General features: G+C 46.4%; 1 protein-coding gene across 1 annotated transcript in view; it reads right to left on the bottom strand.

Annotated features, from left to right (window-relative positions):
* HYDIN (HYDIN axonemal central pair apparatus protein) overlaps positions 1-22,616 on the bottom strand; it is a 2,443,906-nt gene that overhangs the window by 2,387,501 nt on the left and 33,789 nt on the right. Inside the window, exon 2 of the mRNA XM_030205004.1 lies at positions 13,178-13,384. Within this exon, the coding sequence (XP_030060864.1) occupies positions 13,178-13,384 (207 nt within the window). The remainder of the gene's footprint in view (positions 1-13,177; positions 13,385-22,616) is intronic.

Here is a 22,616-nt window from a genome sequence, read left to right as displayed (position 1 = left end):
GCTATTGTTATGTTAAATTATATATGATGACTCTCAGTATCTCTAGGCTCTATTCCAATATTAGAACTAGGCTGCTTGTAATTATAAAACATGCCAAATTCTTTTATATTTTCCTTTTAAACATGGATGCACCTTCCAATGTAAACTTAAAAATGGTATCCTGGAATGTACATGGTATGCGTCATCCCATTAAGAGAAAAAAAGTTTTGTTTTCACTTAAGAAAATGAACACTCAAATTGCTCTATTACAGGAAACACATTTATCAGACTGTATATATTCCAATTGCTTAAAAGCACTAATTGGATTGGAAGCATTTATCATTCACCTGCCCCTGGCAAAAAACATGGAGTTACAAAACTTTCATGAATCCTTACACATTAAAATTTTGGAAGAATCTAGAGATAGGTGGCTAATCTTAAAGGTAAATACACATAATTATGACTTTCTATTAGTGAATGTGTATGATCCCACTCAAGATAAACCAGAATTTTGTTTCCAACATTTTGACAAAATACTAAAATTTGATCCTTTTCCAATTATCATTAATGGAGACTTCAATCTTCCTCTTGATAAGTGTCTTGATAGATAGTCCAAAGCTTCTTACCCATCATCCAAATCATGTCCCAGTTTTCTTTATTAGACCCATGGTGCCAAAGTAATCCAGACTGTCAAGACTATACTTTTTTTTTCTTCTCCTCATAAGAGTTTCTCAAGAATAGATTATTTCTTGATTTCCAATCACCTCATGTATAATATTACCCAAACTAACATAGGCTCCATTACCAACAGGAGGTAAATGAGATCCTTTAGTTAAGAGAGAAGGAACTGACAATGAAATAATGAATGAATTACTGAGATTGAAGTTTCAATTTAGGTGCTAAGTCAGTGAGTCTTTGTAAACACAGAACTTAAACCTAATTTTCGAAGGTAAAGTGAATGCATGGTTTTCCTTTGTTTAAAAAAAAAAAAGGAATTTGTATCTGCCTTTTCTGCCTATAGTTTGAAAAATCAAATTTATATGCATTCTTTTCCATCCTTACACTAAACATGACTCCTAAAAAAAAAACCTCATCTAGCTAAAAATATGCATGCTAAGGAATCTCATACACAGTTTTAGCCAGATTGAGTGAGGCCAAGTTGAAGACTAACAATTTATCAGTAAATGGTATTACAAATTGTTCTCTTACTTTACTGCATCATGAAATTATTCCAAATAGAAATTGCTTCCCTCACATTTTCATCAGAACCATAAAACAGCACATATTACATAAACAACATGACCACATGTACAGTATAAAAGTTCTACTATTCTCTTTTTTAGTCACATTTCACTTAAGCAACAGAGCCTTTTGGGGAAAGTCCATCTACCAGTCCATCTGCAAGCACCTGTCCGATTGTTTATGGGAAAATTAGGTTCTTACCGTGATAATTTTCTTTCCTTTAGTCATAGCAGATGCAGCCATTACAGATGGGTTGTGTCCATCAACCAGCAGAGGGAGATAGAGAGCACACTTTTTTCAGTGCCTCATACCAGCTTGCTCCACTGCCTCACTTCAGTATTTGAAGTAGAGAGTTGCACGGGGACAGAAATCTTACCCATCCTTGCTAGAATCTCACCCGTCCCCACCCGTCCCCATTGGAATCTTACCCATCCCCTCCCCGTAAAAATTTAATCCATCCCAACCCGTCCCCACAAGAATTTAACCCATCCCCACCCATCTCCGCAAGAATTTAATGGTACATAAAAGAAAATTCTGGTCAGCTCCCTCAGTCTCTCTCTGGATTTGAGCCACATCACTGTAGGCAAGGAAGGAATGGAAGCTGAAACTTAGAACACTCTGGTGTGCACATGTAAGATTTGTCTCTGATTTCTGGCACTGTGTGCTGAGAGGCCACCACAAGCACGCGCAAGTAGGTCAGGTGACATCCGATGCTCTTGCCTGTGTCAGAGCTGAGGTCTGCGCATCAGCCCGGGAGCAAAGAGGATTAATTGTAACATAGTAAGTAACAGCAAATAAAGACCTGAACGGTCCATCCAGTCTGCCCAACAGTCACACTCATTATCAATTCATGATTAAATCAACGAGTGTGATATTATATACTTTATTTTGTGTTTCTGGAACATGGACCATAGAAGTCTATCTGGCCCTATACTTATGTTCCAGCTGCTGGAGTTTTCGCTGAAGCCCACTCCAGTCTATTCGTCTTCTCATTTGTGGGATACAAACCGTAAAAATCTGTCCAGCACTGTCCTTATGTTCCAGCCACTGAAGTTGCTGTCTAAGCCCTTTCTAGCCCATCCTAAACCAGACTGCCATATATTAGACACAGACCATACAAGTCTGCCTGGTATCGGCCCTAGTTAATCACAGCCAGAGTCGCCATCTAAGTGTCACTTGACACATTCACAAACATGCAGCCATTTAAGGTTAGGATTTTTATAACTTCCATTTTCTAATTAGAGATCCTCTGTGTTCATCCCAAGCCTTTTTTGAATTCCATCATCATTTGTCTCTCTACCACCTCCTTAACAGAAGACTTTCCACATTTGTGCTGTTAAAGCGAGGAGGAGGAGGAGACAGCACTCAAGGTACTCGGTAGATGAGAGGCTGATGCAGTGCAGCTTACACTTACCCCGCAGGACCTGCTTCCGTCCCCGCGGGAACCCCGCAGGACTGCTTCCATCCCTGCGGGAATCCCGCGGGTTCCGCGGGATTCCTGCGAACCCCGTCCAGCTCTCTAATTTGAAGCTTCCAAAGCAGTATGGCAAACCGCAATGGGAATAACATAAGCTTTCCTCACAGCGAACGATGGCCCTACAACAAAGGGCATTAACTCAGAATGGAGGGAATGAAATATCCTCCAGGAGGGAATAAACTCATCCTCCACTGAGACATAACTGGAGGGAAAAAAAACTCATCCTCCCGGAGGGAATAAACTCATCCTCCAAAACATGAAACTGGAGGGAATTAAGTCATCCTCCTTTAATTGAACAAGAATCCTGAAGACTGTTTTCCGACTTTCTCCCAAGGACGGAATCTTCAGGAAACACGAACAGAACCTGAAATAGATTTACAGCAGATAGCATCAGACAGGGAGGGATCATGGCTGCATCTGCTATGACTAAAGGAAAGAAAATTATCACGGTAAGAACCTAATTTTCCCTTCCTTGTCATCAAGCAGATGCAGCCATTACAGATGGGATGTATAAAAGCAATCCCTAGCTAGGGTGGGAACAAGCCACACCATGCGCCAGCACTTGCGCTCCAAAATGTGCGTCCCTCCTGGCAGCCACATCCAGCCTGTAATGTCGGGCAAAAGAGAGCTTAGAAGCCCATGTTGCTGCACTACAAATCTCTTGAAGAGAGAGTGCTCCAGTTTCAGCCCAAGAAGAGGAAATTCCTCTAGTGGAATGCGCCTTAAAGGCATCAGGCGGAGGCCGGCCGGCAAGCAAATAAGCTGAAAAGATAGATTCTTTAAGCCAGCGGGCAATAGTGGCTTTAGACGCTGGAGACCCTCTGCGAGGACCTGATAGCAAAACAAACAGATGATCAGAGGTCCTGAAAGAGTTAGTAACTCGCAGATACTGCAGCAGAGTCCTGCGGACGTCCAACAGGTGCAATTGCCCAAAAGATTCTGGAAACTCCTCCTCGACAAAGGAGGGCAAGAAAATAGGTTGGTTTAGGAGAAACGCTGAAACCAACTTAGGCAAGAAGGAAGGCACGGTCCGAACCGTGACCCCGGACTCTGAAAACTGCAGAAAAGGGTCTCTACAGGACAGCGCCTGGAGCTCTGACACCCGTCTCGCCGAAGTAATGGCCACTAACAAGACGGCCTTCAGTGTCAAATCTTTCTCTGAAGCACGCCGAAGCGGTTCAAAGGGAGCACCTTGAAGGGCCTTCAGCATTAGCCCCAGGTACCAAGCTGGACAAGGTGCACGCACGGGAGGACGGAGCCGAAGCACCCCTCTAAGAAACCGTGCCACATCCGGATGAGCAGCTAAAGACACGCCTTCAACCTTGCCACGCAGGGAGGCCAATGCTGCCACTTGCACCCGCAGGGAATTATAGGCCAAGCCTTTTTGTACACCATCCTGCAAAAAGTCCAGAATCGGCGAAACAGGAGCCTGCAGGGGTGTGATCTCTCTGGAAGCACACCAGACTTCAAACTGGCGCCAAATCCTGGCATAAGCCATGGAAGTGGAACGCTTGCGGGCTTGCAGGAGAGTGGTAATTACTTTATTGGAATAGCCTTTGTCTCTCAATTGCGCCCTCTCAATCGCCAGGCCATAAGACCAAATCGGCCAGCGTCCTCCATGGTCACTGGACCCTGTGACAACAGGTTGGGAACCAGAGGTAACTGAAGGGGATCCTCTACGAGAATCTGTCGGTGGTCCGCATACCAAGGCCTCCTGGGCCAATCCGGGGCGACGAGAACCACTTCTCCTGGATGCAGCCAAATCCGCAGGAGCACTCGCCCTATCAAGGGCCACGGAGGGAACACATATAGTAGGCCCGGAGGTCAGGGTTGAGGCAAGGCATCCAACCCCGCCACGCGAGGATCTCTCCGTCTGCTGAAGCAGCACGGGACTTTGGCATTGGAGCTTATCGCCATTAGATCCATCACGGGCTTGCCCCACTTGGCACATACCTGCAGGAACACTTCGTCTGCAAGTTCCCACTCCGCTGGATCGATCTGATGCCTGCACGTTGCTCTGACCTGCAATGTGAGCTGCCGACAGAAACTGTAGATGCAGCTCAGCCCAGTGGCAAATTTGTTCGGCCTGCGCGGCTAGAGCTCTGCACTGAGTGCCGCCTTGCCGATTTATGTAGGCCACTGCTGTCGTGTTGTCCGACATCACTCTGACAGCCAATCCTTCCAGGGTCACTTGAAAGGCCAGAAGCGCCTGAAACACTGCTTTCAACTCTAGGCGGTTGATGGACCACTCCGACTCCTCGGGTGTCATAGACCCTGGGCATGCTGCCCCTTGAATTGTGCGCCCCAGCCATTCAGACTGGCATCTGTCACCACTAGGCACCAATCGGGGAGCGCCAGCGGCATTCCTCGCGGCAGCATGCTGTCTGAGAGCCACCACTCCATGCTGAGTCGGGTCGCAGGGAGCCAAGAGAGTCTGCATTGGTAATCCTGAGATACTGGAGACCATCTTTGGAGTAGAGAATACTGTAGAGGTCTCAGGTGCGCTCTCGCCCAGGGCACCAGTTCCATGGTGGCCGTCATCGATCCAAGCAGCTGGACAATGTCCCAAGCTCGCGGGCGGGGCATCCTCAGGAGCAGACTGACCTGATTCTGAAGCTTGCACCGCCTTTGCTCGGGTAGGTACACATACCCCAAGGCTGTGTCGAACCTGGCCCCCAAATATTCTAGAGACTGTGAGGGGGTCAGGTGACTTTTGGCCAAATTGACGACCCAGCCCAGAGACTGAAGTACTGAGACCACTCTGGCTGTTACACGCTGACTCTCTGCAGCAGAGTTTGCTCGAATGTGCCAGTCGTCTAGGTACGGGTGAACCTGAATACCCTCTCGCCTTAGAAAGGCAGCTACTACCACCATAACCTTCAAAAAGGTGCGGGGAGCTGTGGCGAGGCCAAAAGGCAAGGCCCGGAACTGGAAATGCTTTCCCATCACCGCAAACCTCAGAAACTTCTGGTGCAGGGGCCAAATTGGAATGTGCAAGTAAGCTTCTTTCAGGTCCAGAGATGTGAGAAACTCTCCTGGCTGTACCGCCGCAATGACGGAGCGCAGGGTTTCCATGTGAAAATGCCACACTCTCAGGGACTTGTTTAATTCTTTTAACTCCAGAATAGGGAGAAAAGACCCTCCTTTTTGCGGCACCACAAAGTAGATGAAGTAGCGGCCACAGCCGTGTTCGGCGGGGGGTACCGGGGATACGGCCCCTATCTGAATCAGACCTTGTAAAGTCTCCTCTAGCGCCGCCCATTTGGCGGCAGAACCGCATCGGGACTCCACAAACACGTCTCTTACAGGGGCGTCAAATTCTATTCTGTAACCGTCTCTGATCAGGTCCAAGACCCACTGAACTGAGGAAATGTTGGCCCACTCCTCAGCAAAGAGGGAAAGATGTCCTCCGATGACAGGACTCGAGGAGAGGGCCGGCGCACCATCATTGAGAAGGTCGCCCCTGAACTCCAGGCCTTGAGCCAGTGGCTGTGGAATGTTTGTCCGAGCGAAAGGAGTTCCTCTGCTGAAAACGGGCACGAGAAGTGAACCCAGCAGAACGCCCCGGGCGGTACCTTCGAGCTTCACGGAAGCGAGATCTGTAAGAGGAGTGGACCGCCACACCCTTAGAGGAAGGCCATGGCCTATCTTCAGGCAAGCGCTGGGATTTAGCCTCACCCAGGCCCTTCACAATTTTCTCCAACTCCTCACCAAACAGGAGAAGGCCTTGAAAGGGCAACTTCACCAACCTTTGCTTACAGGCCATGTCCACCGCCCAATGCCGTAGCCAAAGAAGACGGCGAGCCGCCACTGCTACTGCCATGTGTTTAGCCGAAGCTCTGACAATATCATAAAGGGCGTCAGAAAGAAAGGACAAGGCTGACTCCATCCGCGGAGCCACATCTGAAAAGGGCTCCGCTCCATCACCGGTCTGTTCCACTGCCTGTTGCAACCAAGCCAGGCAGGCTCTAGCAGCATAACAACTGCATGCAGACGCCCGAATAGTGAGACCTGCAATTTCAAATGACCGTTTAAGTGCTGATTCCAGTCTATGGTCTTGAATATCCTTCAGGGCAACACCTCCTTCAACAGGGAGGGTAGTTCTCTTTGTCACAGCTGTGACTAGGGCATCCACTTTAGGCATAGCAAAGCGAGCCATATGCTCCTCACTCAGAGGGTATAATTGCCCCATAGCCCTGGAAACTTTCAAAGGTCCCTCAGGGTCAGTCCATTGAGCCGAAATAAGCTCTTGGATGGAGTCATGCAAAGGAAAGGCTCGAGCAGGCTTTTTGGTACTAGCCATCCTAGGATTTACAGAGGAGGCTGTGCCACTGGCAGGGTCCTCAATAGAGAGAGCCTGCAGGGCATCAGAAATAAACGCTGGCAGCTCATCACGGTGGAAAATCCTCACCGCGGAGGGATCGTCCAGATCCTGAGTCACTTCTGCACCAGACTCTGGCTCCTCAGACCATGAAGGCCTGCCAGAGTCCTCCGAATCCTCGCAGCCCAACCACGGGGGGGAAAAAGGAGGTGCAGCACTCTCTGAAGGGGAATGAGCCCTTCTGCGCTTCATATTCTGCCAATTTTCAGGGAATAACGCCTCAGAGGGCATAACCAGGCTAGAATCCACCGGGGGGGCATTAGAAGAGGCCCGTGCCGGGCTTTGTGGGAGAGATCTTTTAAGCATGTATGCTTTATGCATTAATAAGACAAAATCAGGTGAGAAAAACTCACCCTGGGCACCCGGATCTCTGCCGGGGCTAGTAGCTCCCATATCAGCCTCACTCCGAGGCCTCCCCCCAGGCTCAGGACTCTCCGTCTCAGCGGCGGTAGCGCCATGTGGTAAATTCAAAATGGCGCCCGCTGCCAGCTCAGAGCGCGAAGAATCGTCGCTCGCCATGCTCGGGACGGCTCTAACGTCTGTACAGCACAATTTACAGAGCCCCGCTGCTGATCTGCGCTAGCCACACTTGGAACAGCGCTTTACTGTCTCTGCAGCCATCGCCGAAAACGGCGGTAAAATTCAAAATGGCAGTTCGCGCCAAAATTGCCCCGATAGCGGGCCCACCCCGGAAGAGTCAGAAAACACTCTTACCTCACTGGACCGAGTATCACAGCTCCGGTCCCACAGAAAAAGGCAAGGAAAAACCTCTGTTCCAGCATCTAAGCGCCAAAGCGCGACGCAACTATTTTTTTTTTAACGCTGTGAGGAAAGCAGAGGTAAATAGAACTCCGGAGGCTCAGGTGAGTGGGAAAGGCAGGGAAAGAGCGAACCTATGTGCCTGCATCCACTGTTGGTGGGGAAGGACAGGGAAAGCTAAGCAATGTGTCCACATCCACGGAGGTATGGGTAAGGCAGGGAAAGGGCGAACCTATGTGCCTTTAAAGTGAAGCTGCTATAGCCTCCAACACCCCTGCTAACAACTGGCAAAAGCACAGGAGCAACCTCCAGGCAGATTTTAGATGGAGCTCGAAGAAGCTGCAGCCACTCTGCTAGGGGAGATAGAGAATACTGAAGAGAGGCAGTGGAGCAAGCTGGTATGAGGCACTGAAAAAAGTGTGCTCTCTATCTCCCTCTGCTGGTTGATGGACACAACCCATCTGTAATGGCTGCATCTGCTTGATGACAAGGAAAACCTTTTTTTTTGGTGTAAAAGATTCAAGCATCAGTCTTACCGTCCTGGCCATCACCTCCTTCTCTCTCGTGAACTGTTGTGCTATCATTTTGTTTTGGAACCCTTCAGGCAGTTTGAGAGGCAGCCACTGAACAGCACTTAAAGGTCCTTGAACTTTTCCAGATGACATTTTTGGTTAATTTCTTAGTCCATCTAAAAAGCAAAAGTACAAGAATAAAAATGTATCATAAGTATAAATCTGAACTATAGACCATCCTAACTGAAGCAAGAAAAGAAGGGAAAGAGGACTATGATTTCTCAGTCAGTATGAGGCAGAAGAGGCCCTTGGACAATTAAGTTCCTTCTGCAGGACTAAGATTAAACTTGAATTCTCAACCAGGTCACCTCCACCTCTCCTTCCCTTAGTCCATTCTCTCAACCCTCCAACCCCTGCCTCCTTTTCTTCCTTTTCTGAAATCACTGAAGAGGAAACTACACATCTTCTTTCCTCCTCGAAACGAACTACCTGTTCCTTTGATCCTATTCCCACCCATCTACTTAACACTATCTCTCCTACTGTCATCCCGTTTATCTGTCATATCCTCAATCTTTCACTGTCCACTGCGACTATTCCTGATGCCTTCAAACATGCCGTAGTCACACCACTCCTTAAAAAACCTTCATTGGACCCTACCTGTCCTTCCAACTATTGCCCCATCTCCCTCCTCCCTTTCCTATCCAAGATACTTGAACGTGCTGTTCACCACCGTTGCCTTGACTTTCTTTCATCTCAAGCTATTCTTGATTCACTTCAATTTGGCTTTCGCCCCCTTCATTCAACTGAAACAGCGCTTGCTAAAGTCTCCAATGATCTGTTCCTAGCCAGATCCAAAGGTCTCCATTCTATCCTCATCCTTCTCGATCTATCTGCTGCTTTTGACACGGTTCATCACAGCCTACTCCTTGATACGCTGTCCTCACTTGGATTTCAGGACTCTGTTCTTTCCTGGTTTTCTTCTTATCTCTCCCAGCGTACCTTTAGTGTATACTCTAGTGGATCCTCTTCTACTTCTATCCCACTGTCAGTTGGTATACCTCAGGGATCTGTCCTGGGACCTCTTCTTTTCTCCATCTATACTTCTTCCCTTGGTACTCTGATCACATCCCATGGTTTTCAGTATCATCTTTACGCTGATGACTCCCAGATCTACCTCTCCACACCAGAAATCTCAGCCGAAATCCAGGCCAAAGTATCAGCCTGCCTGTCTGACATTGCTGCCTGGATGTCATGACCAAGACTGAGCATCTTATCTTTCCCCCTAAACCAACCTCTCCTTCGCCCCCATTCTCTATTTCTGTGGATAACACTCTCATACTTCCTGTCTCATCAGCTCGTAACCTTGGGGTCATCTTCGACTCCTCCCTCTCCTTCTCTGCACATATTCAACAGACTGTTAAAACCTGTCGTTTCTTTCTCTATAATATCAGCAAAATTCGCCCTTTCCTTTCTGAGCACACTACCAGAACCCTCATCCACGCTCTTATCACCTCTTGCTTAGACTATTGCAACTTGCTTCTCACAAGTCTCCCACTTAGTCATCTCTCTCCTCTTCAATCTGTTCAAAATTCTGCTGAACAACTAATATTCCGCCAGGGTCGTTATGCTCATATTAGCCCTCTCCTCAAGTCAGTTCACTGGCTTCCTATCTGTTTCCACATACAGTTCAAACTCCTCTTATTGACCTATAAGTGCATTCACTCTGCAGCTCCTCAGTACCTCTCCACTCTCATCTCTCCCTACATTCCTCCCCAGGAACTCCATTCACTGGGTAAATCTCTCTTATCTGCACCCTTCTCTTCCACTGCTAACTCCAGACTCCATTCCTTTTATCTTGTTGCACCATATGCCTGGAATAGACTTCCTGAGCCAGTACGTCAAGCTCCATCTCTGACCGTCTTCAAATCTAAGCTAAAAGCCCACCTTTTTGATGCTGCTTTTAACTCCTAACCCTTGTTCACTTGTTCAGAACCCTTATTTTATCATCCTCACTTTAATATTCCCTTATCTCTTGTTTGTCCTGTTTGTTAAGTCCTAATTAGATTGTAAGCTCTGTCGAGCAGGGACTGTCTCTTCATGTTCAAGTGTACAGCGCTGCATACGTCTAGAAGCGCTATAGAAATGATAAGTAGTAGCAGTAGTAGTACTATGCACTGATATTCAGCAGCACTTAACTGGTTAATGCCACTGAATATCAGCACTAACCGATAAAGCTGTACCCAGTTATCTTGTGGGCAGTCTGGGGGCAGAGTCAGCACTTAAACGGTTAAGTGCTAATATTCACTACTTAACTGCCTATGTTAACTGGACCAATCAGACCACATAAAACTCAGTCCTATCTTTATCCAGTTTCACTTAGGTGGTTAAATGCTGAATATCGCATTTAACCAGATAAGGGATACATGGTTGCACAAACCCAGATATTCAATGCTGGTACTCAGACATTGACCCACCATTGAATACTGGAGCATAAAGCCAGTGGCAGCTAAAACAATGCTCACCACTGCTGGCTGAATATATACCTCTATATGGTAATATGATGCTAGGAAGCTCATAGATTTTGATTCTTGGATCACAATTTTAGGATAATCTTAACTACACTGGCTACTATACGTGAAGGCCCTTTGACACAATCAGATCAGGATATGCTGAATTCCAGAGCATTTTGTACAATACCTAAGACAAATAAACAGGCATTTGCATTTGCTGGGATATCCAGTAGGAGCAAGTATTTAACAAAAAAAAAAAAAAGGAAAAATTATGTTCTTATTTGATAATTTTCTTTCCTGTAGTCATTTCAGACCAGTCCAGACTAATGGATTGTGTCCATCCACCAGCAGAAGGAGACAGAGAAAATAATGCCACGTAATTCGCCCCAGAAGGGTACCGTGCAGCCTGGAATTTCAGTATTTCGAATAGCTAGGCAATGGTGCTCTGAACTGCTACAAGAAACAAAAACAAACAAGGCAAAATTCGGACATGGAAGTCAATTGTGCACAGCCAGCAGATATCTCGTAGCTGCTGCATGACCGAGGGCCAAGCACACTACTCATCAAAGAGGTACAGTGCAAGGTAACCAGACAGCCGACCCTCTCCCTGAGACTTCCAGACATATTCAGAAGAAGAAGAAGTGGGATGGTGTTCAACTTGAACCGGGAACCTTACAGAGCTGGCATATCACAATGGCATGGAGAGAGAAGATGATTGTTGCCTATATCAAATGGGCATCACTCCAATATGCCAATCAACCTCATTCATATAGGCATAGGAGGCGAATCCTAGAAGTATCAGCACTGAAAGAAATCAGAAGCGAAGGCCCCTGGACTGGTCTGGTATGACTAAAGGAAGGAAAATCATCAGGTAAGAGCATAAATGTTTCCTTCCTTATCATCTATACCAGACCAGACCAGACTAATGGGATGTAGCAAAGTAGTCTTTCTATTAGGGCAGGAAAAACCCAAGAACAGAAGAACCACAAACGGTGCAGACAATTAGCCAAGACCTCCACAATAAGGTGATACGGGCAGGAGACAATAACTACATGCAGAAGGAAATAAGGTCCCCAGATAACCTCAGCAGACTACCAGAGAGAGGTCTCAACTGAAAGTAAAAGCAAACATTGCTCACCTGTTTTCTGCAATGAAATATGAACCTTTCAAGTGAAATAAAACCTGAAAAGCTTATATTTAAAGGCAAAGAATGGCACCAATGTGCACTTGCACTTCCAGGTTTGCCTAAGCATGTGCAGAAGAGCTGTGGCTTACTGCAAAACTTTTTATGTGAATGCACCACACAAGTTCCACCCCTTACTTTCGGTTTAATAGTGGACATACAATTTGAATACCATTAGCTTTGAGCATGGAAAAACTGTTTCTGTGCTGTTCCTACAGTATGGGTTGTGTGCAGATGCTTTACCTCCAGAGTTTTGAGAATTGGCCCCTCAGACACATCTGTATCATTCACACCCCTGTATCTGCATCGTTTATTCACTGTCATGATAAATGGTATAGCAAGTGTTAATAAGGGAAAAGGGGAGGGAAAGGATATACCACCTTTCTGTGGTTTTTGCAGCTACATTCAAAGCGATTTACAAAGTATATACAGGTATTTATTTGTACCTGGGGCAATGGAGGGTTAAGTGACGCCCAGAGTCACGAGGAACCCAATAAAAAGATGTTCCTACACCTCATTGAAATCACGATACTTTGCTTGTTTTGCTTTGGTACGAAGCTTTAATTAGTCCGCAAGAATTATTTTCAAAATGTAGCCTTAGAAGACTGTCTCTCTTTTTTAATATAAGGAATACACAGTACATCTCAGAATTCACACGGAAGAGGAGTTTAAAATGTTTCAATGCTTGCTTTAATGACCTAGCCCAAATACATTGTTGGTACCATTGAGAAATTGGGCTTGTAGCTATTTCAACCTGGAAATGCAGTAACGCGCATTCAGTCACAGAGAACAGTAGTCCCATAAAGACGTCAAAATACCCAGTGTACCTATTACTCACCTTAAGCTACCACTGAAAAAGGTGTGCGCAAAATCCAGATAAATAAAACTTGCCGTGGTTGCGGGAGAGGCGACATGAAGAGACGCAACCTGCCTACCCTGTTACCGTCTTAAAACTCGCCTCCGTTTTTTTCCTTTTGTCGCGGACCTGTCCACCGGGGCTGGATGCGTTTGCAATCAGAGACAGAGCTGATGAGTTTCACCGGATCCCAAACCCAAACGTCTCCCCCACCCCACTATAAGACCAACGATTTTACAGCTATGATGCGATTACTGTAGTTCAGGTGCCGAACTTACCCGTGATGAAGCCAGCCTTGTACGCAGAAGTTTTCGCTGGTTTATCCTGTTAGACTTACACTTCTTAGTCTGCACAGCACGCCACTTCTTTCCGTATGCCGGGCATTTGTTACCGTTGGTGCCGTTTCCATGACAATAAGACACGCCACTATCGTAGAAATCGTAGTTTGATTGGTCAAAATTACGGCTGACCGTGTCCATAGCAACCTTTAGGTAAGGAATAAATAACTTGGAAAGGCGGCTGCTCAATTGAGGTGTAATGTAAGGGGCTGGCGTTACTAACGCTTTTCATCCCATTTCGTGTCTATAAGAAAAAGTACCTGACAGTTTTAATGATTTAATATAAGAAGATCATAATTTTTTGACCTTCTAGTTCCATTAGAACTTTTAATATAGTGTAATGACATGTTGTACTTTGAGGGAGCGTGGTGGGTCAATGCTCCCCCAATCCTGTACAGCTGCATTATAATAATGCTTGATTGCATGTACAGTTTGTTTTTAACTCTTTTTAATAGTCTAATTGAATAAAAACTAGAAAATTCGAGCAGTATATCATCATCTGTTTAGGACATGGTTTTAACTAAACTATAGCCAACTTTTCACTTTGTCTTAACACCACTTCCCCACTCTCCAGCAGCTGACATAGGAGCCAACTTTTTCAAATGATTAGGGGTGTTCAACTGAGTACACCTTTAATAAAGAACCACCTAGTTTTAGGTGGCAGGAACGCACATAAATCCTTTCTTATAGGATGCCAATTAGCTGAAGAGTATGCACCATATTTTGATGGTGTGTACTTTTCCAGTAGGCTTTCCCATGGAGGGAATATGGGCAGGGCCGGTCTTAACAATTGTGGAGCCCTGTGCAGACCAGTTTGGTGCCCCCACCTAGCCCCACCCCTGCCCCACCTAGCCTCACCCCATCTAGCCCCACCCCTTGTTGACAAGATGTGTTTTATAATTGTTTATTTCAAATACTACTAGTATAAATCATTTCTATAGCGCTACCAATCGTACACAGCGCTTCACAATTTAACATGAAGAAAATACAGTCCCTGCTCAAAAGAGCTTACAATCTAAATCAAGACAGACAGACAGGACAAATAAAGGATAAGGGTAGGACAGACAGATAGGACATACGGGGAAAGGGACTATTGAAGAGAGGAAGACAAGATGAAGGTTATGAGCAGGTGACAAGTTAGGAATTAAAAGCAGCATCAAACAGGTAGGCCTTTAGCCCGGATTTGAAGGCGGCCAGGGATGGAGCTTGACGTAATGGCTCAGGGAGTCTATTCCAGTCATAAGGTGTGGCAAGATAAAAGGAACGGAGTCTGGAGTTAGTGATGGAGGAGAAGGGTACAATTAGGAGAGATTTGCCTAGTGAACGGAGTTCCTGGGAAAGGAGTGTAGTGAGAGATGAGGGTGGAGAGGTAGTGAGGGGCAGCAGAGTGAATGCACTTATAGGTTAATAAGAGGAACTTGAACTGTATATGAAAATGGATGGGGAGCCAGTGAAGTGACTTCAGAAGAGGACTGATATGGGCATAGCAACTTTGGTGAAATATTAATCGGGCAGCAGAATTTTGAACCGATTGAAGAGGAGAGAGATGGCTGAGTGGAAGACCGGTGAGAAGCAAGTTGCAGTAGTCCAAGCGAGAGGTGATGAGAGTGTGGATGAGGGTTCTGGTAGCGTGCTCAGAAAGGAGAGGGCAAATTTTGGCGATATTATAGAGGAAGAAACGACAGGTTTTAGCAATCTGTTGAATATGTGCAGAGAAGGAGAGGGAGGAGTCGAAGATGACCCCAAGGTTACGACCAGATGAGACTGGGAGTATAAGTGTGTTGTCAACAGAACTAGAGAGTGGGAGAAGGGGAGAGGTTGGTTTAGGTGGGAAGATAAGGAGCTCAGTTTTGGACATATTGAGCTTCAGATGGCGGTGAGACATCCAGACAGCAATGTCAGATAGGCAGGCAGATATCTTGGCTTGGATTTCTGCCGAGATTTCTGGTGTGGAGAGGTAGATCTGGGAGTCATCAGCGTAAAGGTGATATTGAAAACCGTGGGCTGAGATCAGAGCACCAAGGGAGGAAGTATAGATGGAGAAAAGGAGAGATCCTAGGACAGATCCTTGAGGTACACCCACTGAGAGCGGGATAGAGGAACTGGAGGATCCACCAGAGTAAACACTAAAAGTACGCTGAGAGAGATAAGAAGAAAACCAGGAAAGAGCAGAGTTCTGAAATCCAAGTGAGGACAGCGTGCCAAGGAGTAGGCTGTGATCAACAGTGTCAAAAGCAGCAGAAAGATCAAGAAGGATGAGGATAGAGTAAAGCCCTTTGGATTTAGCCAGGAGAAGGTCATTGGAGACTTTAGCAAGTGCAGTTTCAGTTGAATGAAGGAGGCGAAAGCCAGATTGGAGTGGATCAAGAATAGCTTGAGAAGAAAGAAAGTTGAGGCAGCGACGGAGGACAGCAATTTCTAGTATCTTGGATAAGAAAGGGAGGAGGGAGATGGGGCGATAGTTGGAAGGAGAGGTAGGATCCAGAGAAGGTTTTTGGAGGAGTGGGGTGACTACGGCATGTTTGAAGGCACCAGGGACAATCGCAGTGGAAAGTGACAGATTGAGGATATGGCAGATGAAAGGGGTGTCAGCAGGAGAGATAGTGTTGAGTAGATGAGTGGGGATAAGGTCAGTGGGGCAGGTGGTTAGTTTTGGGGCAGGTGGTTAGTTTTGAGGATGAAAGAATAAGTAAGGTTTCTTCTTCAGTGATTTTGGAAAAGGAAGGAAAGGAGGCAGGGATGAGAGGGTTGAGCGAGTGGACTAAGGGAAGAGGGGGTGGAGGACAGCTGGTTGCGAATTCAAGTTTAATCTTGTGAACCTTATTTTGAAAGTAATCAGCCAAAGTCTGGGGAGAAAGTGAAGGGGGAGTTGGAGGAGAAGGCACTTTGGGGAGAGAGTGTAGCATGGAAAAGAGACGTCGAGGGTTCGAACCAATAGAGTTGGTCAATTGGATATAATAATCCTGTTTGGCAAGTTGGAGAGCAGATTGGAAGGAGGTCAGTAAGAATTTGAAGTGTATGAAGTCAGCATGGGCAAGAGATTTAAGCCACAGACGTTCAGCAGAGCGGGCACAAGAGCATAGGTAGCGGATAGTAGGGGTCATCCAAGGCTGGGGTTTGGTACGTTTAACAGGACGAGACACAGGAGGAGCGAGAGTGTCCAGAGTAGAAGACAGAATAGTATTATAGGAAGAGACAGCCTCATTGATGGATTTGGTAGATATAGCAGCAGAGAAAAGATTAGAGATACTGGAGGACAGGGTAGAAGGGTTAATAGCCTGTAGATTCCTAAACATGTTGGTTAGAATAGGACGGGACTGAGGAGGACAAAGTGTGAAAGTTAAAAGATGATGGTCAGATAGGGGGAGAGTTGAGGCAAGGAAATTGGAGGGTGAGCAGTTGGAGAAGAATACAAGGTCAAGAAAGTGGTCATTCTGGTGAGTAGGGGCGGTGGAGCACAACTGAAGATTGAAGGAGGATGTTAAGGCAAGAAATTGAGAAGTATAAGAGTTAGAGGGGTCATTAGCATGGAAGTTAAAATCCCCAAGAATGAGGGAAGGAGATGAAGGTTGAAGAAAGAAGGAGAGCCAGGCATCAAAGTCAGTGAGAAAGGAAGAGGGGGATTTAGCAGGGGGTCGATACATGACTGCTACCCGGAGAGGTAGAGGAGCAAATAGATGGATCAAGTGGACTTCGAAGGAAGAAAAGCAGTGAGACTGAGGTGGAAGAATGGGTTGAAATTTGCAGGAGGGTGAGAGTAGTAGCCCGACTCCACCTCCGAGGTCAACTGAGCGAGGAGTATGGGAGAAGACATAATCAGTGGTGTGCTGGAGCAGGCTCTCGCAGGCTCTCACAGGCTCTTGAGAGCCGTTTGTTAAGTTTTTAAGAATTTTGGGAGCCGGTTCTCCATGGCTACTTTAACAAATGGATCCCAAAATGTGGGCTTGGGCCCCTCCTGAATTCTCTTTTACTTTGCTGGCGAGAGAGAGCCCCCTGTTAACAATTTACCAGCACACCCCTGCATAACCTCCATGACATAGGGCCGCAACTGAAGCAGAGTCTTCAGGGTAAATCCAGGTTTCAGTTAGGGCAAGCAGATGAAGGGTATGAGAGATAAAGAGATCATGGACATAGGAGAGTTTGTTTCAGACAGAGCGGGCATTCCATAGAGCACAAGAGAAGGGCAGAGAAGAAGGGGATGGAGAGGAATAGAAATAAGATTGGAGGTATCACGGTAAGGCCTGCACGAATAGGATGGGGGCTGATGTGGGGGACCAGGATTGGGATTAATGTCACCAGCAGAGAGCAGGAGAAGGAGTAGGAGAGTACGGAGGAGAGTAGAAGAGGTATGATGACAGCGACGAAGGTGAGATGTATTCAGGTAAAAAGGCAAGGAAGGGGTAAATGGAGGGAAGGAAGTGTTGAATGTTGAGAGCTGTGAAGAAGGGGGAGGAAAAAAGAGATGGTGAGGAGAGGGATAGAGAGGTGATGAATACAGAGGGAAGACAATGTATTCCTAGGGTGGGAAGTGGTTTCATGAGGAGGAACAGATTGGGAAGGGATAGTGCCAAGAAGAGCAGGTGTACAGGAGCCATAAGAAAAGCAGAATATGGTACAGAAATGCTCAGAATAAGCTGAAGGGGGTGGAGGTTCAGATAGGCTCAGAGCGATTAGGATGGGGATGGTATAGGCATTAGGTTCAGATAGGCTCAGAGCGATTAGGAGGGGGGTGGTATAGGCATTAGAGGTAATAGCCAATAATACAAGAAAATACAATTCAGGATAATGCATATGCAGTAGTAGAATAGCCAATAAAAGTAGACAGTTGGATAGCTAGACAGTTAGCTAACAGTCACAAACAGAGTTGAGGCAGTAGAGGTTGCAGGATTGGATTTTTAAGCTGCAGGCTGGAACAGATGGAGCAGGCTGGAATAGATGGAGCAGGCTGGAACAGATGATGCAAGCTGGAATAGATGATGCAGGCTGGAACAGAGGAGGATGCAGGCTGGAACAGAGGATGCAGGCGGGAGCAGATGATGCAGGGTGAGCAGAGGATGCAGGCAGGAATAGGGATGCAGGTGATGCAGATAGGAGCAAGTGATGCAGGAGGAGCAGGTGATGCAAGTTGAGCAAAGGACGCAGGCTGAAACAGGGATGCAGGCTGGAACAGATGATGCAGGCCGAGAAGATGACGCAGGCTGGAACAGGGATGCAGGCTGAGCAGATGATGCAGGGTGGAACAAGGATGCAGGCTGGAACAGATGATACAGGCCGAGAAGATGACACAGGCTGGAACAGGGATGCAGCCTGAGCAGATGACGCAGGTTGGAACAGGGATGCAGGCTGGAACAGATGATGCAGTCCGAGCAGATGACGCAGGCCGGAACAGGAATGCAGGGTGAGCAAGGATGCAGGCTGGAACAGGGATGCAGGCTGAGCAAGGACGTAGGCCGGAATAGGGATGCAGGCCCAGAAGAAAACCAGGATGAAACTGAGCCAACCCACGGTGAAAAAAACAACCAAGGGGGCAAGTTTCAAAACTCCTCCGATAGCATGCACCCTCAGCCTGGGTATATACAATAAGCTGTTCGGATCTACAATTCCGATACTGTAATATGGGGAGATAGTTTCAATAGGGACAAATAAAGACAAATCAAGCAAAACTTGTATAGAGAAACTAATTAAAATAAGCACAATGCTATCATAGGAAACCTTTGGGTTTAAAAAGCAAAACCATGTGCTCGAAAGGACTGAATTAAAACAAAAGCCCTTAATATGTAATACTTGGTAGCAATAATGAAACAGTGATTGAATATTCACATAGCAATCAGCCTGAGCCAACAGATTTATTTTCCACTGAACATAATTAACATTGTATGAACTTGGCGGCTAATAGTGTGTTGAACTGGACAATGTTGGCACATTTAGACTGACAGTTTTGAAGGAAGGAAACCCTTCCCTCATTCAATATCTGTGAAATAGTAGTAATAAAAAAAAGGGCAAGTGCATTTTTATAATATACCACTACATTTCACAAAGCAAAAGGAGCAAGTTCCCACATGCCATCTTTTTCTTTTGATGTAGGCACAGGAAAAAAAGATGTTAAATGCTCCCAGGTCTCAACCTAATTAATGATTTTTTTAAGCTGTACTTATAAATAGTAAGTCTGATTGTTAAGCACCTAATACTCATAATGTCTGTTTTGGTGGCCCTTTACTAGGTGAAAACATCAGAATAGAGTGAGTCCCTATAAACCAGCCCCTCCAAATGACACAATGATTACGATTTATAACTAATTAGATGAAATCAATACTTCCTCTGTATACATTTGTATGCTACACAAGCCAGGATCTTTGAAAATTTAAGTGAAGTCCAATAAAAATGCTACCAACAATAAAGAACGACAACGTGGATAGAGCAGCTCATAGATTTGCTTGCTTTGGGTAAGGGGATGAAGGATGCATGGAGGAGACAGAAAGGGGGACCAACCTTATGGGCTTTAGCAGCCGTCTCAGTCTAACTGCCATCAGCTCTCTCCTACCTGCTCCCTTAGTTCCGGCTCGCAGCACCTCTGCCTTCTTCAATTTTCTGGGCCGCCGGAAGCGTCACTGAGTTAAGCACACTGCCTTTGATGCCCCCAGAAGCTCTCCCTCTGTTGCAGCTTCCCATCTATGCAGGACAGGAAATTGCAGCAGAGAGAAAGCTTCCAGGCTACTGAAGGTAGTGTGTTTACCTCACTGATGCTGCTGGCGGCCCAGATTGAAGAAGGCAGTGCTGCAGGGAGCTGAAAGGGAGTAGGAGAGAGCTGATCAAGGCAGTTAGATTGAGAACAGGAGATGACAATGACGGCTGAAGCATGGAGCGGGAGGGAGATGCTAAGGCTGCTGCAGGGCCTCTGGGAGCATGAGGCCCTGTGTACCCGCCTCTATCACCCCTGCCTAAGACCAGCCTTGAATATGGGTGGAACAAGAATGCACATAAATTATAGTATTCTATAATTTACCTAATCACACCATCTAGGTGTGAGCATTTATACCAGCCATAGGACTGGTGTAAAGCTGTACCTTATATAGACATGTTTTCTGCCACTTGTGCTAGTATTCTGTAAAGAAAAGTAGGCACCTACTTTCCTTGATATAATAGGCTTCAAATAGGCACCTGCTTAACCTCTTGTGTTTGGCACCCTGTTATCAGTGTTGGCTATGCGACTTTGTAAAACTAATGTATTGAAATGTTACTAGTTTCTGCAAGTAAAAAGTAATATATTACAATTACTAGCTACTTTTTAATTAAAAGTAGTAAGTTACTGTGAAAAGTAATATATTACTTTTAGTTACTATATAATTGCTGGATATAGGGGAGTCACATGATGCAGTGATTGGGTGAGGACGTTTTCCTGGCCTGCTCTGAGGATCTTTGCTTCACCTGTTTTCTTTTTTTTTTTTTTTTATTTATGAAATTATATTCTTTACAAGCATTACAACTTGAACAGGAAAAATCAGATGAGCAAATTTTTAAGAAATCATATTTAAAAAATAAATAATAATTTTACATCTTGTATTAGACCACAAATGGTGGTGGGGAGGGGGGGGGGGAGGATCCCGTTATAAACTCAGGAGATGAGATTTAAATAGAAATATTTATAATCATAAAGAAAAGGCCTAACACATTTATCCACCATTATATTCATAATATTCCTCTATCCATTGATCATGATCGTGTGAGTCCCACTAGTCTCATAGTTTTTTTTGATCAATAAACTGTCTTAAGTGTTCTGGAAGAAAAAAAAAACATATTTTGTTCCCAAATATTTAATACTAGTATAAAAGGCCCGTTTCGGTAGGCAATGAAACGGGTGCTAGCAAGGTAATCCCCCCCCCCCCCGCAGCGTCCCTCCTGCCCCCCCTGCAGCCACCCATCTGGTCTCAGGACCCCCTCCCCACCAACCCTCTTCTCCCCCTGCAGCCATGCACATGCAGCGGCCCTCCTCTCTCCCCTGTCCCCCCTGCAGCCACCCATGTCCAGGGACCCTCCTCTCCCCCTGCCCCCCTGCAGCGTCCCTTCTGTCTCCCCTGCCCTCCCCTGCAGCCACCTATCTGGTCTCAGGACCCCCTCCCCACCTCCCTCTTCCCTGCCCCCCCTGCAGCCACCCATGTCCAGCGACCCTCCCCTCCCCCTCGGCGCATCACCCAAGCCCCTACCCCCCCCTTCAGGCACATCAACCCCCTCGCCATCCGCAGCCACCAATACTAACGCTGTCTGGCCACTGCTGCGTCTCCTGTTGAGCGGCAGCAGCTGGTACAAAAAGAAAAAAGCCAAAAAAAGATTTTAAACCTGAAACACGGCTCTGTAGACAGTCATCTGGCATTGGCTGTCGTCTCTGAAGCCGCTCCTCCTCTCCCCTCTGATGTTGCTGCGCTCCTCCGGGGTCTTCCTGCAGGGGCAGTGATGTGGAGGGGAGAGGAGGAGCAGCTGCAGAGACAACAGCCAATGCCAGATGGCTGTCTACGGAGCCACGTTTCAGGTTTAAATTTTTTTTTGGCTTTTTTCTTTTTGTACCGGCCGCTGCTGCTCCACAGGAGAAGCAGCAGCAGCCGGACAGCGTTAGTATTGGCAGCTGCGGGTGGCGAGGGGGTTGATGTGCCCGCTGGGGGGGGGGGGGGAGGGGCTATGGTAAAGCGCTGGGGGGAGGGTCTTGGGTGATGCGTCGAGGGGGGGTAGGGGTTTTGGTGTTGCGCCGGTGCTTGGTTGTTGCGCCGAGAGGGGGGGTACTGAGAGCTGATTCGCGGTTTTGCAGGGCAGGGGCTTGGTTGTTGCGCCAAGGGGGGCACTGACAGCTGTTTCCCAGGCAGGGGGAGGAGTAGGGAAACAAGCGGGCCTCCCCTTGCCTTGGAATCAGCTGTCAGTGACATCACTGATGTCAGTGCATTCTAAACTGCCTAGCAGACCACCTCCGAGGGAGGCACGGTCCCAGGCACATTAGAATGTTGAAGGTGAGAATTATTATATAAGATTACATTTACAGGGGTAATTTAAATTAAATGATGCTCTTAAGGCTATTGTCTCAGTTCTTAACGCCAGGAAAGCTTTTCTTCTCTCCTGGGTTTGATTAGTGACATCAGGGAAAACCCATATTTTTCCTCCATAAAATAATGTTTGTAGGTTTTTTAAAGCCAATTTTCTCACAGCTTCTTGGTCTTGTTCAAAAATAAATGAAACAAGTAAAGTTTGTCTCTCAGTTACTGATGTTAAAGATGTTTCCAAAATATCTGAAATATTCTGCTTGACCTGTTTTCATCCAGCTGTTTTGCAATCGATCCAGCCTCAACCAATATTCACAATGCCTGCTGAGCATATGCACAAATTCATAATTAAGCCT

Source organism: Microcaecilia unicolor, chromosome 5, assembly GCF_901765095.1.
Source record: "Microcaecilia unicolor chromosome 5, aMicUni1.1, whole genome shotgun sequence".
Classification (NCBI taxonomy): Eukaryota; Metazoa; Chordata; class Amphibia; order Gymnophiona; family Siphonopidae; genus Microcaecilia; species Microcaecilia unicolor.
Note: the sequence above shows the minus strand (reverse complement) of the source record. Positions and strands in the feature narration are given on the sequence as shown.